This window comes from Leptosomus discolor, chromosome 21 (genome assembly GCF_034619465.1).
Source record: "Leptosomus discolor isolate bLepDis1 chromosome 21, bLepDis1.hap2, whole genome shotgun sequence".
NCBI lineage: Eukaryota > Metazoa > Chordata > Aves > Leptosomiformes > Leptosomidae > Leptosomus > Leptosomus discolor.
In genome coordinates, this window is record NC_141411.1 from 4,755,770 (window position 1) to 4,769,097 (window position 13,328).

Below are 13,328 nucleotides of genomic sequence, written 5' to 3' on the forward strand. Positions count from 1 at the left end.
TCTTGTTACTCCTGGTTGCAGAGCCTACAGAGCAAGCACAGTTCTCCAGCGAGTGATGGTCTTTATTTTGAGTGAATGTGAACCTGAAACTCTCTTTAAAGCTTGGAAGGATGAGGGATGGAGAAGATAGAGTAACCAGGCCTATAAATGCATGCACAAAAATTTACAAAGCAAAAGCTGGGAATTGTGTGCTGCTAGGGAGCTACTGCCTTTGAATGAGTTTAGTGAAAGAGGACAGCACAATAATCGTCATCTGCAGGAGTCTTAGGAGTATTCCAGTGCCTGGCTTGAGGTCCAGGCTACAACTGTTATGACAGGCTGCTGCTGTGCAGTATTTTTCCAAGATCTCTGGCGAGAGCCTGTTACCTACTGTTACGGTCTGATGGCTTTTGTGCCACCATCTGGTCAGAAGTTTGTGGGTTTTTTTTTTTTCCTTAATTTGCTCATTATGAGCTCCCTTCACCTGAGGAGGAGCAGGTCTGCCTGACAGCTCATGCTCGAAGCAGGTAGAATAAATACTTTCCTTGCTGGACATGGCCCGTTTCCTCCCATTGAGAAAGTTGATTGAAAATCCAACTGGGCTTACGCAGAAACAGGACATGGATGTAGGAATCCTCTCTGTGCTGCTGACTCCTGGGTGTCTCTCCAAGACTCCCTAAGCTTCCAGAAGTCCTGGCTAGATGGCAGTCGGGTAGGTACCTCTTTGCCCTTGAGTCAGCTCGGATGCTTTCACTTTGGGGAAGAAATTGGAGGTGGTGCTTCGTCTGCTGCCTGGGCAGTGACAGTTCCAGGAGTCTGAGAGTGATACAAGAGCCCTCCTTTGGGGGGATGTTTTGTTCAGACCTGGTCTTCCCTGTCCTGGCAGCAGGTAGGGATCTCTTGCTTTCTGGCTTGGGTTTGACCCCACTGCTGTTGGCTGTAGGCACCCATGGCTCCTGGGACAGGGTTGCATCAACCCGCCGGGGTCTGGCCAGGAGATGGTGCTGAAAGGCAGCTGACCATGCAGGCAGGGTGCCTGGAAGCCCAGTTTAGCCCCATTAGCACTGGGCTGGCACGTGTGGCTCTCTAAGGGTGTCAAATGCCTGTCAGCCTTGGCGGTGAGGCAGACCGACGTGTGCGAGTCTGCAACAAGACTCACTTGGATCCTGCATCAAGACCACATCCCTGCACATGGAGGGATGGTGGCTTTCCAGAGCAGCTTGCTGGAGGGTCTGCCAATATTACAAACAAGCTCTAATCAGAGGCTTTTGGGGATTTAAATGAGCACAATCGCCGCTGCACATCCTGAGGTTAAACTTGGGTTTATACGGTGTTGCCTGAGGTCTCTTTAGTCCTAAGCACACTGTGCATCCTGAGGTTGGAAACGCTAGATCTGAGCCTTCTGAGGGGGTGGCGGGGGTTTGGGCTTTTCTTTTTTTTTTTTTCCCAGCCAGTCCTAATAGGGCCAGCAACTAAATAGTGAATGACGATGCAAATTCCAATAGCAACAGTAAGTCTGAGTTGGGATGAACAGGAATAACGGGCTCAGCTCTTTTCCCCCCTCCAGGCTGTCTGCAGACCCTGCGCGGTGGATCAGTCGGTCAGTGCTAGAAAGCTGTCAGCGACCTTAAATACGACAAAATAAAGGGAGTTTGGGTGGTTTTTTGAGGGGGGACTATTACATTTTGGATCACGCTCCACAGCGAAGGTGTTTCCTCTGCCAATTCCTTGCTTAAACCATGGCATAAAGAGGCCTTGTGCTTTATTGCCGGGATAAATAGCATCGCTTTGCGGAGCACTACATTATGCTGTTTTTCATTAGGCCTCCGGTGCACGAGGAAAGAGCCGGGGAAGTGGAGCTGAGGAAGAGGAACACCCTTACGAGCTGTTGCTTACAGCAGAAACTAAAAAGCCGGTTGCGGTGGATAGGAAAACAAAAGGTAAGTGGCCATCCAAAAAGCAGAGCTGTTTGCTTGGATGCATTGAAGGAAAATACAGAGGGCCAAGGGTAACTGGAACAATTAAACGCTTTGTTGGGTGGGGCAGCTGGGGTCTGGATTGCAATTGTTTTGTTTCCTGGTGATCTTCACTTTTATAAAGGAGATAGCTAAACGTTCCTGTACAAAATGTACGCGGAGGAAGGGCAACTCGGCTGTTTTGACAGCTAAGAGATTGCGAGGACCTTCTCGGTTAACTTGGAAAATAAGCGAAGCTTGTGCACAGTCGAGTAAACGCAGAGGGGTGGAAGGCTGTGCCGTGTTGTTACAAGTGAGATGAACCAGTGCAAGCGTTTAAATGAGCCGTGTTCTCCATCCAGCTGAATCTGAAGACCTGCTGGCGTTGCATGTTTATATCAGCAGATGATTGGCTCTGCTAGCTTGGTCTTGAAATCAACATCTCCCTGTGTATTAAAGCTAATTCGCGATGTAGACTAACAAAGGAGGAAAACAAGCATGTGTAGAGCAAGCCCCTTTCTACAGCTGGCTGAAAATCCACTGTATAGCCAGGTTAAGTACCGAACTAGTCTCTGTTCTCCCAGAGGGACTTGTGTGCTTTACAAAGGATCTGGGAACACCTTGTCTCTCGTGTTTGGCTATTGCTGGGTGTTTTGGCTTTCCTTCAACAACAACAACAAAAAATTCGTTTAGCGGAAAAACATCCATTGACGTATTCAAAAGTCCCGAGCAGGAATTTGGAAGGATTTGGTTTGGACTCTAAACCTGGAAACCATCTCACTTTGAGGGTGAACAAGAGGATAATGACTCGATGGGATGCCTCATTGACTGCCCTGTAGGACCTGCAGCTTTTTTTTTTTCCCCTTCTTGCAGCACGATAGCTTTCATTCCTCGAGTCCTGCCGCCCTCCTAGCTTGTGTAGGGTGGCACAAGAGGTCGTTGTTTTCCCACCAGCATTTGCCAAAGCCACTTGCTGCCGGAGGCAAAGTTAGGATGCTTTTCAGGTTGGTGCTTTGCGGTCTCGGCCAGGAATAGTCCTTGGGCGACAGCCATTGAACCAGAAGCTTTCAGGCTGTCTTTTCAGTGTGCAGCTATTGCTGGTTATTCAAGTGCGAGCGATTCCCGACTGCTTTGCTCCTTTCTCTGGCTACTGGGTCTAGGCTTGACTAATAGGAGTGAGGGTGTGTCATGATTATGTGTCAGATTAAAATAAAATCTCGAAGTAATGCATCTGCTCCTTCTTGATGCAAATCTGTTCCCCTGAACACCGGCAGACGTCAGTACTGTCTAAGCCCCATTTCACGGAGAGGCTGCAGGAAGCATCTTTAGCCTATTAAGGATCCAGAGCAGAGTCCTGTCTTTCAGTGTACAGCTAGAAAGGTGACAGCCGGGACTTGCAGGTTTGCAGTCTATGGAAGGTGTTACTGTGTCTGTAACAAACCTAGAGCTCTTTCCACTGTTGCAGTGGGAGAAATCTGAGGAGGCAGTTGAGTTTTCCCATCTTCCGAGACTTGTCTGCTCTCTTAAATGCAATTAGCACTAAAACTAATGCAGTGGAGCCTTCGATCTGGTGGAGGTGAAGAGCTGCTCGTAGGGGGAAGGGACCCAGGCAATGTATTTCTCATCTCTTGCGTTTCTTAAGCTTGCCAGCGACATCTCCCGCTGCTCTTGGTGGTGGACCTGGAGAAAGGGACGTGATTGTTTGTCGCCCTTCTCCAGAGGGTACCAGCTGTTTTCCAAAACATCTCAGAGTGATCCCTGTGGCACAACTGCACATGTGGCAGTGTCCCCAGCTGGCAGCTCTCCCTGTACTGCAGGAGCAGCTGAGCTCTGACAGGGCCCCATGTCGTCTTTCACCTGCTGCTTATCCTCTCGGGGACTTCAGGCTTCTCAACCCCAGTAGGAAGTGAGGCACTGGCTATTTTTCCTCGTTTGTCTTTAGCACTGACTATTTCCCTGGTTGTGTCCTTCATCCTTGCTTTTTCTCACAGCGTTACAGGTTGCTTCTTTCTGCGCATGAGTTTCGTAACTGCTCTGGAAGGGTGAATCCGCTTTGAAATCTGCTTTGTGACACTGGGGAAAAAAGGAAAAGTTTCCGGATTTCACAGTAGTTGGGGTCAGATGCCAAAAGGGCATGTGGAAAGCAAGCGTAGCTAAGTGTGAAATGTGAGGTATATGCTGATGCATGGGGGTAGGAGATGCGTTTTAGGGAGTAGCAGAGTCATTCTGGCAAAAAGTTCAACAAGGGCTGAGTGAGGGACTGAAGCCTTAATTGGGGTGTTGGAGAATATTCCCACCTCTGGATCAGAAGGGTCCTGGAACATCAAAGGCAGCAGCTCAATCCCAAGACAAGAAGCAGGCTGAAGTATAGCTTTGAATTGCTTCTTGGCCCTTGATCTGAGAGGCTGGGCTTCTGGATGTTACTTGATGAGTTCTGGAGGAGCCTTTGGTCAGAAGAGAAGGACTCTGATTCTTGTGGGCTGTTGAGAAGGGCTTTTCAGGGCAGCTGAGAGGCTCAATTTCAGACACGCTGGTTTTAATGGTGCTTTTCGTGTGTGATAGCTGCCTTTGTTCTTCTGCCTGCAAGTTGTCTTGTATCCAGTGACTAGATGAATGTGGTATTATCCACTTGGCTTTGGTTGCCTTTTGTGTATGCTACAGCAGTTTGCTGTCACATGCTGGAGCACTAGGAAAAGTTGGCCTAATGTTTTGGGCAGAGTATCAGAAGTGGTTTGAGCCAAATGTTTTCCCATCCCCTTTGGTAAGGAAACTACGTGCAATCGCATGCGTGAAGTCAGGGCATTCGGACCTTGTAACGGGACTTGTAAATAGGCCAAGAGTGATGAACTGACCGGGAGGAGGCTGTACCACTCCTGCTGCGTTCGGAGAGATCTGCTGGAGGATGAATATGGAGAATACTTCTGAGTTTTGATGTCTGTCTTCTCAGGAGAGTCATCCACAAGCAGTAACCAGCTGCAGGTAGGACTGACTTGGTTCCTTCTGATAGTTATTATAAAGTGATATTTCAGGTTCTGCTGTGCTGCTTCCATAGGAAGCTCAGCTTGAATCATGGAATAGTTTGGGTTGGAAGGGACCTTTTCAAAGGGCATCTAGTCCAACCCCCTGCAGTGAGCAGGGATGTCGCTGAAGTCCCTACTTCGCCCTTCCTCCTGATAGAGTTTTCCTTTATGGGTATACTGGTTCAGCCAGGTGTATGACCGTGCTCTAAACCAGAGATCTAAAATGAGCCAATGATAAAAGATGAAACATGCTGCAGAGAGATTTAAAGAAAATACCTTTTCAGAGAGCTGGAGTATGGCTGCAGAAACAGCGGGATGGGTAGCACTACAGGGAATCTACAGGGACACCTGAGTATTGCAAACAAAGGTTGGAAGGGGCAGAAACCTCTTGGGTTTGCTGCGAGGTGAACGAGAGTGTAGAACCACAGCCCACATGCCCTCCCTCCAGCACGGCTGGAGGACAGACCCCTTTCCCGTGCCTTAGGTCCAACCTGCATTTCTGCTGTCATGGTGTATTTAGAAGCTTCTGCGCAGAGTCGCACTGCTGCTCTCTCTAATCAACCAGGACAGTGTTTTATTGCCCTTCCTTCAAAGGGGAATAGCGGAGGCAGTACAAAAGAGCCCAAGTTCAGGTACCTTCTGGAGGAAGATGGCTGAGCTTGATGAGACTAATACAGGAGCCTTCTGTACATGCCTGGATTTCACATGCAGTACCTCTCTGTTTCGGTTTTACTGCAGTTGAAGGTTATTTTTGCACCTCTAAAGTAGCACCCTAAAGGCCATTCTCCTTCTCTGGACTTCTGTGGCACAGGAGACAGATTTGCATACTCCTCACTTGACAAATTCTGGCATGATGTAGCATAAGGAGCCTTTTCTATATGAAAGTTAGAGGCTAGCGTATGCCCTCGCTAGTTTTAAGGTTGGAGAGCTTGAGCAGAAAGCAGCTGCAATAAGAGCTTCATTCTCCTAATCCAGGGGCATGAAACAAATCCTGCTGATGATATGTAGGGAAAGAAATTCAATCGAGGCAGGGCGGTTGCAGCTCAGTGTTAAGAGTTTAGGGAAGTGCTTCATATCTGAAATCATCAGGCTGCTGGCAGGGAAGCTCTTAATTGAATCCTCCCTGGGAAGCAGACAGTCTGTACCCAGAAAGGGGTTCCTGTTCCCAACAGCAGTTGGAAGTTCCTTCTGTCGGTGAAACCCGTGGCAGGCATTGGCTGAAGAAGTCAGGACCAGTCAGATGTCTGTGCTTGGGTGTAAAATGAGCTGAGGGAGTTGGGCAGAAGTCCCTGTGTTAAGGGTGATTCCTGTCCTGAGTTAAAAGGTGTAACTGGAGGAGGATGCTTTCAGATCCCTTGAAGTGCAGCAGATGGATAGAACTGGGGTCTCTCTGCTTTTCTAGCACCTGAATATTATTTTCCCCTTCTCCAAATTCACTGCACCCTTGAAAAATGAGTGCTGTTCATCTTTTTGCCATGAGAAAAGCGATCAGCCCATCAGCTGAATCGTGCCAGTAACTTGTCCCCAAAAGGTACGCCTTCCCGAGATGGCCAGCGGTGGTTCTGGCCTCTCTGCTAGCCCGCCTGAGGCACTGTTAGTTGAAACCCCAAAAGGATTCCTTGAACCCCCGGGATCGCCTGGGGAACCCTCTGTGTTCCTGCCGTGTGCGCCTCAGTGGTAAAAAGGAGTGAGATTAGGCTCTTCCCTGCCTGTGTTGGTTCTTCTGGCTGCAGCCTTCAGCCCAGGCCTGCGTTCCATGCTCTGAAGTGTCTCCTTCGAGATGTTCCTCACATCTTCTGAGCCAGTGCTGTTGCCCTTGCTTCATCCCTTCCTTCGCTGGCAGCTGCCTTGTATTTCAAAGTCCTCCTTCGCTGTCTCGAGGATGAATGGGTGGCTGTGATTTCTGTCCAACAGGAGCCCTTTTGTGAGTCTCTGGAGCTGGAGTTGGAGCACTTTGTTCTGGCTGGACCCAAGTGTTCCAGCATGTGGCATAAACTTTCACCAGCCGCCTCTCTGCCTTCAGCAGAAATGTCAGTAAAGGTTAAGCTGGGGCATGGAAGAAATTTATTTCCAAGGAAGGAAAGTAGTTAAGGAGAGAAAGGCTGTTGATTTGCAAAAGTTCTTCCCTCCCCATCAGGTTAACGTGACTGTCCCGTCAACGCTGTGTCCCTTTTACCAGGTCGGTAGCTTATTCATACCAGCCTGTCCTACGGACACAGCATGTCTGATCTCTTCTGAGGTTTCTCTCCAGCATTACAGCTTCATAACTTGATGCAAAATAACTGAACATAGTCTGATCTTGAGATCTTCTGTTCGGCTGCTGCTGTTGGCACTCCCCAGCCAGCGTTGGGGAATGATGCCGGTGACACCGCCTGCCCCCAGGGGATGTGCCTCCCCCTTGGCAGAACTTGTGGTTTATGTGCCCGTGCAAGATAATCAACAACTACTTCATTGTCCTGGAATCTTTTAACTCATAGGATCCAGAATGAAATAAGCCCTCGCATCACTTGATCCCAGCGAGAGGCGAGGTCCGCCGGCACGCTGCCCTGGCAGTTAACCTCCGTTCGGGCTTTTGCTGTTCCTGACTCAGCTGCCAGCTGAGCAAGCCGCTTTTAGCCGTTCTGTGGAGTAAACAAATGCCTGCAAGAGGGACTAGCCACGCTCATCGAACACAGGGCACGTGAGACCCCAGGATCTGAAGCGGCTTGCAAAGGCAAATGACTAATTCCGTCCTTTCCTGCCTCATTCCTGGTGTGAGGACAGACCACGAAACCAGATGGGTGTTAGTTTGAAAATGACCTGGTCAAGCTTCGTGCTGGAAAGGATGCTTGGGGGGAAGGAGCTGGTCTCACTGTTGTTGCTAATAGGCTGCTTTTAGTTAAAGATAAGTAAAATTCATTAGTGTGTTTTGCCTCACTGAAATGAGGATTCCTTTGCCTTGGCTTCCGAGAGCTGCCGTCTCGCAAAGCCAGCAATTTCCTCTTCACATCTAAACATCCTCCTTGCGTTTCAGAGCCACGTTATTGAGGGGCTTTGCTTCATTGTTCCTTTGCAGCGTCGTTTTTGGGTCCTCAGGCTGAAGAGTGTCACTTCAGCACTAAATGGAAGCGGTTAAAATTCGCAAGCAATTAGGGGCAGGTATAGGTTAAATAGAAAGTCATACTTCTCAGCTCTGCAAAGTTTTGCTTTTTGCCGTTCTTCACATTCAGACGTGACCGAGGTGAGTACACGTATGTCTGTGCGCACGCTTGGCAATTGGGATCAGTCAATTATTCATGATTTATGCAGGACCTGGTACCTGATATTAAAGATGTTGGTGCAGGAGTAGCTGAGTAAGTGTCATATTTCTGGGACAGTCGGGACAGCACTCAGCTTGCTGCGTTGGTAGACCAGACCATTGTGTGGTCAGTGGTTCACTTGCAAGAGGGAGACTTTTTGATCGAGTTTTTTTACTGCATAAACTGTTTATTTCTCTCCCTGGCGTAAGGAGGGGAGGTTAAACTCGGAAACCACTAGGGAGGAAAGCAGCGGTGGGTTTTTTTTTTGGGGGGGGAACGGATTTTGGAACTCACAGGTTGATTACAGTCCAGAAGTTTTCCCACCCTGCAGCTCGTGCCAAGAGCAGGGAGCGCTGCTCTAAATAACACTTTGGCCTTTATGGAAATGCATCAGATGTTCCAGGAGCCTCCGTCTGTGCTTCTCCTACCTCACTTGCTCTCTCTGCAGGATATAGTTAGCACTTCTCTTAGCCTTATATAGCAAGGCCCGATAGTTAGTGTTAACAGGAATAAAACAACAAGGAGAGCTGCCAGACGGCATAAATCAGGCCAGTGTTTGGAATTTCATAAATGCCATGACTTTGGGTACAAGTTGAGCGCGCGGAACAATACTGGACTGTTCTCTCTTTATCTCTCCCTCCCTTGCTGAGGGAGGGCAGGGGGAGAGCTGGAATTTTGCTGCTTCTTCCATGTTTTTAATCCTCCCCTCCTCTTTCATCCCCTTGAAGACCACAGGAGGAGCAGTGGCAGCCGCAGCCAGGATTCTGCCGACGGCCAGGACATCCAGGTTCCAGAGCAGTTTTCAGGGTTGCTCCACGGTTCTTCCCCGATCTGTGAGATAAGTGAGGACCCTTTCAGGCTCGTTTCCTCCACGGAGAAAGGAGGCACGGAAGCTACGAGCCACCCACCTGCTATGCAGCTGGAGGATGCTGACTTACCTGCCTCTGGATCAGTACGGACCAGCTCTCCGGACCAAAACCAGAAAGTGGTCTACGCAACCGTCCAGCACACGCACGTCAACCGGGCGGATCCTGAAACTGTAGTCACGCCCCACGTGCTACAGCACCCCGGCGGTGCTGAGGAAGAGGGGGACAGAGCTGTGGGCAGAGCCCACCCAGGGAGCAAGCCCAAAGCCGAGCTCAAACTCAGCCGCAGCTTGTCGAAATCGGACTCTGATCTCCTGACCTGCTCTCCGACGGAGGACGATGCCATGGGGAGCCGGAGCGAATCGCTCTCGAACTGCAGCACTGGGAAGAAGAGGCTGGAGAAGTCGCCATCCTTTGCTTCGGAGTGGGACGAGGTAAGGCTGCCCTTGCTTCAGAGCTTCTGTGCCAGGAATGGATCTGTACAGCATGAGCTCCCCTCTGCCACACTGACCTTCGGAGGGGGTCCTGGGTGGCTTTGGTTACTTTTGCTAACTCTGACATCCCATTAACAGGCAAATGCTTACTTGTAAGTCTTTCAAGTGTTAAATGCCAATAGTTAGGCTTAACTGGAGGGGGGAAGAAGCAGAATTGCAAGAAGTGAGGGGCTTTTTAAAGTTGCTCAAATACAGGGCTTGATTTCTTTTAGGCAAGCCAGAGAAGTTTTTACATCCCCCAAATGAGGGAGATTTGGTAACAGCGCTCCTCATAGATCTTTCTGTTCACCTCCTCTTTCCAATTCTTCTCCTGTGGACTCTTCCAGCATCCAGAGGAGATGTTTTGTTTCTGGGTCCCTGCTGCTGAGGGGGGGGTAAGCAGTGTCCTGGGTTCATGGGCATGGAAGGAACAGAGTAATTAGGCTGTGTTTTGTGTATTTAATAGCTCCCACTTTCCTCTTCACATATTTATTTCAGAGGCTTGTTAGAAGTCACTTTATTATAGTACAGGAGGCCCGTGGATAGTTAAATATTTCATGCTCAGAAAGTTGGCCCTAGTGAACCACTCAGGCGAGATTAAGTGTCCCTCTGAAATTCAGCACCGCAGCATTACTGAAACATTCTTTGGAGATGATTCTCTGCTGGTAGAGCAGCAGTGCTGCAGAAGAGATAAGCTCAGATGAACCACTCTTTGTACACTGAAAGGAAATAAAACCCCTGGCGTGGTGCTGCGGGTGTGGAGCTGTGTGTGCCGGGCGTGTAAACGCGTGGGATGGTTGTGCCCCTGCTCACCCGTCCTCCGTGCAGCTCAGCTGCCGCTCTGGTGCTGACTCGGAGATAAAATCATCTTTGGTGGAAGAGGGAGGTATTCAAAGATGCTAAAAGCAAAGTGGGACTCCTTCCTCAGTACGAGCCCATCCTTCAGTTCACACTCTCGCTCCCTGCAGTGTTTCAGGGTTGCCAAATATATTTATTTTCCTCTGTAGCTATTTTGGTTGTAGAGGCTTTGCTGTTAATTACCTGAGTCAGTTGTACCATGACTGTTCGTGAAAGATTCTGCAGCAGAAGGCTTATTTGAAAGGACTGGATGATTTTCACTGTGCTTTTCATGCCTAACTGAAGTGTTTACAGCAAACGTTGAAAGGAAAAAGAAGCCTTTGGCTTAGCGGTGCTGCACGACTTTACTAGTAGCAGAGGTCAAGCGTTAGCGTGCCTGTGCTTCCTCTGCTCAGAGGAACGAACCTGCAGATCTGCTTCCCTGCTTGTAAACAAAAAGCATCATTTCCACCCAGTGTCAGCCTAACAAGCCACAAGAGGAAAATCTGCTTTTCCTTCCTGTTATATTTAGGTGAGGAAATCGGAGAAAGAATGTGAAAAATTCACATCTGTCTACAATGGGGCAGGTCTAACTTGAAAAAAAAATTTGTAGTACCAAACCCTGATGTGGGTGTTTGTGCCGTCCTGGTTTCTGGTGTAATTTAAACCTTTTGTGGAATCTGGTAGCAGCATCCTGTGGCTAAAGCACTGATTTGCCTTTGGGTGTCTCCTGGCTGTCACAGACCAGCTTGAATGATTCTAGACAAAGGTTTCTCCTCTCTGCCTCACTTTCCCCATCTGTGAGCTGGCGGTAGGCTCTTTTTGCAGAATGTTTCTGTTCCCGCTGAAAACCACTGTGTAATGTTAAATATTCTCATCAGAAAGTGGGCAAGCCAGCAGCTGGTGATTCACTGCCTTTAGCTTGATTTGCTCTTTAATTTCCAAAGCCTGTGTAGGGGGATGCGGGGTCTCACTCTGACTCCCGGTGCAACGGTTGCGCTCTTTGATGCTGTCGGCAGGAGGGGTGCAGTTCACAGGGCAGAGCAGGTTTCTACAGGAGCAGCATAAAATGGATCTGCTGAGAGTCGGTAGTTTATATGGTCAGGCCAGTTCTTGCTGTAAAAGATCCTCAAGCAGACTCCTGGGATTGTTTGGGAATGGTAAAGACGCACCTGTGGGGAACGTTTGGGGGTTTTTTGCAGTGATTTGTATGTGCAGAAAGGGGCTGATCTAGCTGGTCGTAATGGCAACAATGAGATTTAAACATAAACGTAGTGCTGTGGTTGGGGGTTTAATTAGTTCCCTGAATGGGATAATGCAGCTGCTCTGAATTAGATGCAACTTGCAGCCTCTGAATTTACCAGGCTAATATAAACCCTTGTTGAGCCGCCCCTGCGAGCAACGATTTGGCTCTTCCTCCGTGTTGAGGGGAAACAATGGCAGATTTATATGTGTTATTCTGTTAATTTTAATAGTCTTTATGCAGGCAACTGAGGAGGAAAGTGATCCATGTGCAGCTCTAAGCCGCACACAGCTGTAGCAGACAAGCTGAGGATTTTGCCCGCTGGCCTTGCCAGCAGTAGGTGTGTCTGTTCGGGGCGCTGGGGACTTGGGGAGGGACCTGTTTATGTCTGTGAACAGATGGGATCTGTGGCAGAGGCTGAGCTTGCATCGCTCTGGGCCATGGGTGACTGTGCTCAGCTAGTCTCGCTGACCGGGGACAGCAGGAAAATCTGCTGCTTGGAAGCGAAGGGTCACGTCCCTTCCCCGGCCGAGCGCTGCCAATGCCCTTTGTTGGAAGTGGAAGGTGGTGCCGGCTTTGCCAAAAGGGTGGGATGGGGAAGAAATGATTCACTTGGCAAGTTTCATCCCTGTTCCCAGTTGCAGCTCCCCCTGCTCCGAGGACCTGGCCCAAATAACAGATGCTGACAGCGCTGCTTTGTGTTCCGTGCTGCAAAGGAGCCTGTTCAGCTCGTGTCCCGGCTGCCTCCTGACCCACCGGCTCCTTCGTGGGGCGTGAAGGCGCATGGCGTGTCAGACAAACTCCTTGCAAGCGAGCCAGAGAAATTATTAAAGCAAACAGCAACGTATTGCCCAGGGAGAGGGGTGAGGACCAAAAATGCTCAACCCTCTGCTTGAGTGGGAAGCAAGGTGGGGGAGAGGAAGCGTGCGAGGGAGTAGAGCTCCTGGTCAGCATAAATATTTGAACCCTTCCAAACTTGGCTGAGGGCTAAAGTGATACATTTGTTTTTCGTAATCAGCTCATACATATTGAGCAGATGGGAGATGAGCGCGCGGCAGCAGCAGCTCGCCGTGAATTTTGTGTAGGAGAATAAACTGTGTTTGCACCCCTGAAGGAGGACGGGGGCTCTTGGCGCCCGGCTCGGCTGCCAGCCCCCTTTCCCGGGTGGATTAACTCGCATCTGCTTTGCCTCCCTCCTCCGCAGAGCAGCTCCAGCCCTGCGCATCTGCCCGGGGTCGTGCCCGGGCCCTGCCGCAGGCAGGCGAACCTCGTATCGTACAAAATGCGCCTGGAGTCCCTCGGAGTTTGCTCAGCAAACCCTCCCGCCCGCAGGGTGTGATCCAGGAGGGCTGAGCTGATTTCTCTCTTGATGAGCTATTTCAGATCTTTTTGAATGAAAGGCGAGGTATACATGCCTAACACAAATAGTCAGCTGTTTAACAGAGGCCGAGGGCTGTGCAACAGCTTTGCTTTATTCTGAGCCCGTGCCGCCTGATTGCTCGCAGCCAGGTTTAGGTGTTGAATGGTTCTTTCTCCCCCTGCCCCCAGTCTCTGTTGCACTTTTTCCCCGAGTCCTTTTATCCATTTGATAGATCAGCGTGGCTGAGCTAAGGAAGAAAGCCTGACCAAGACGAAGTAAAACTTCATCGCAATCACTCACTGAGCTGCCACAGCTCC

At 49.7% G+C, this 13,328-nt stretch overlaps 1 protein-coding gene across 7 annotated transcripts in view; it reads left to right on the plus strand.

Annotated features, from left to right (window-relative positions):
* ANKS1A (ankyrin repeat and sterile alpha motif domain containing 1A) overlaps positions 1-13,328 on the plus strand; it is a 103,408-nt gene that overhangs the window by 44,513 nt on the left and 45,567 nt on the right. For 6 of the 7 annotated variants that reach the window (XM_086476655.1, XM_086476656.1, XM_086476658.1 and 3 more), the window contains 2 exons: positions 1,802-1,919; positions 8,961-9,532. In XM_086476655.1, the coding sequence (XP_086332781.1) occupies positions 1,802-1,919; positions 8,961-9,532 (690 nt within the window). Of the gene's footprint in view, positions 1-41; positions 53-1,089; positions 1,098-1,801; positions 1,920-8,960; positions 9,533-13,328 lie in introns of all 7 variants that reach the window. The other variant, XM_086476661.1, reaches the window with a different exon arrangement.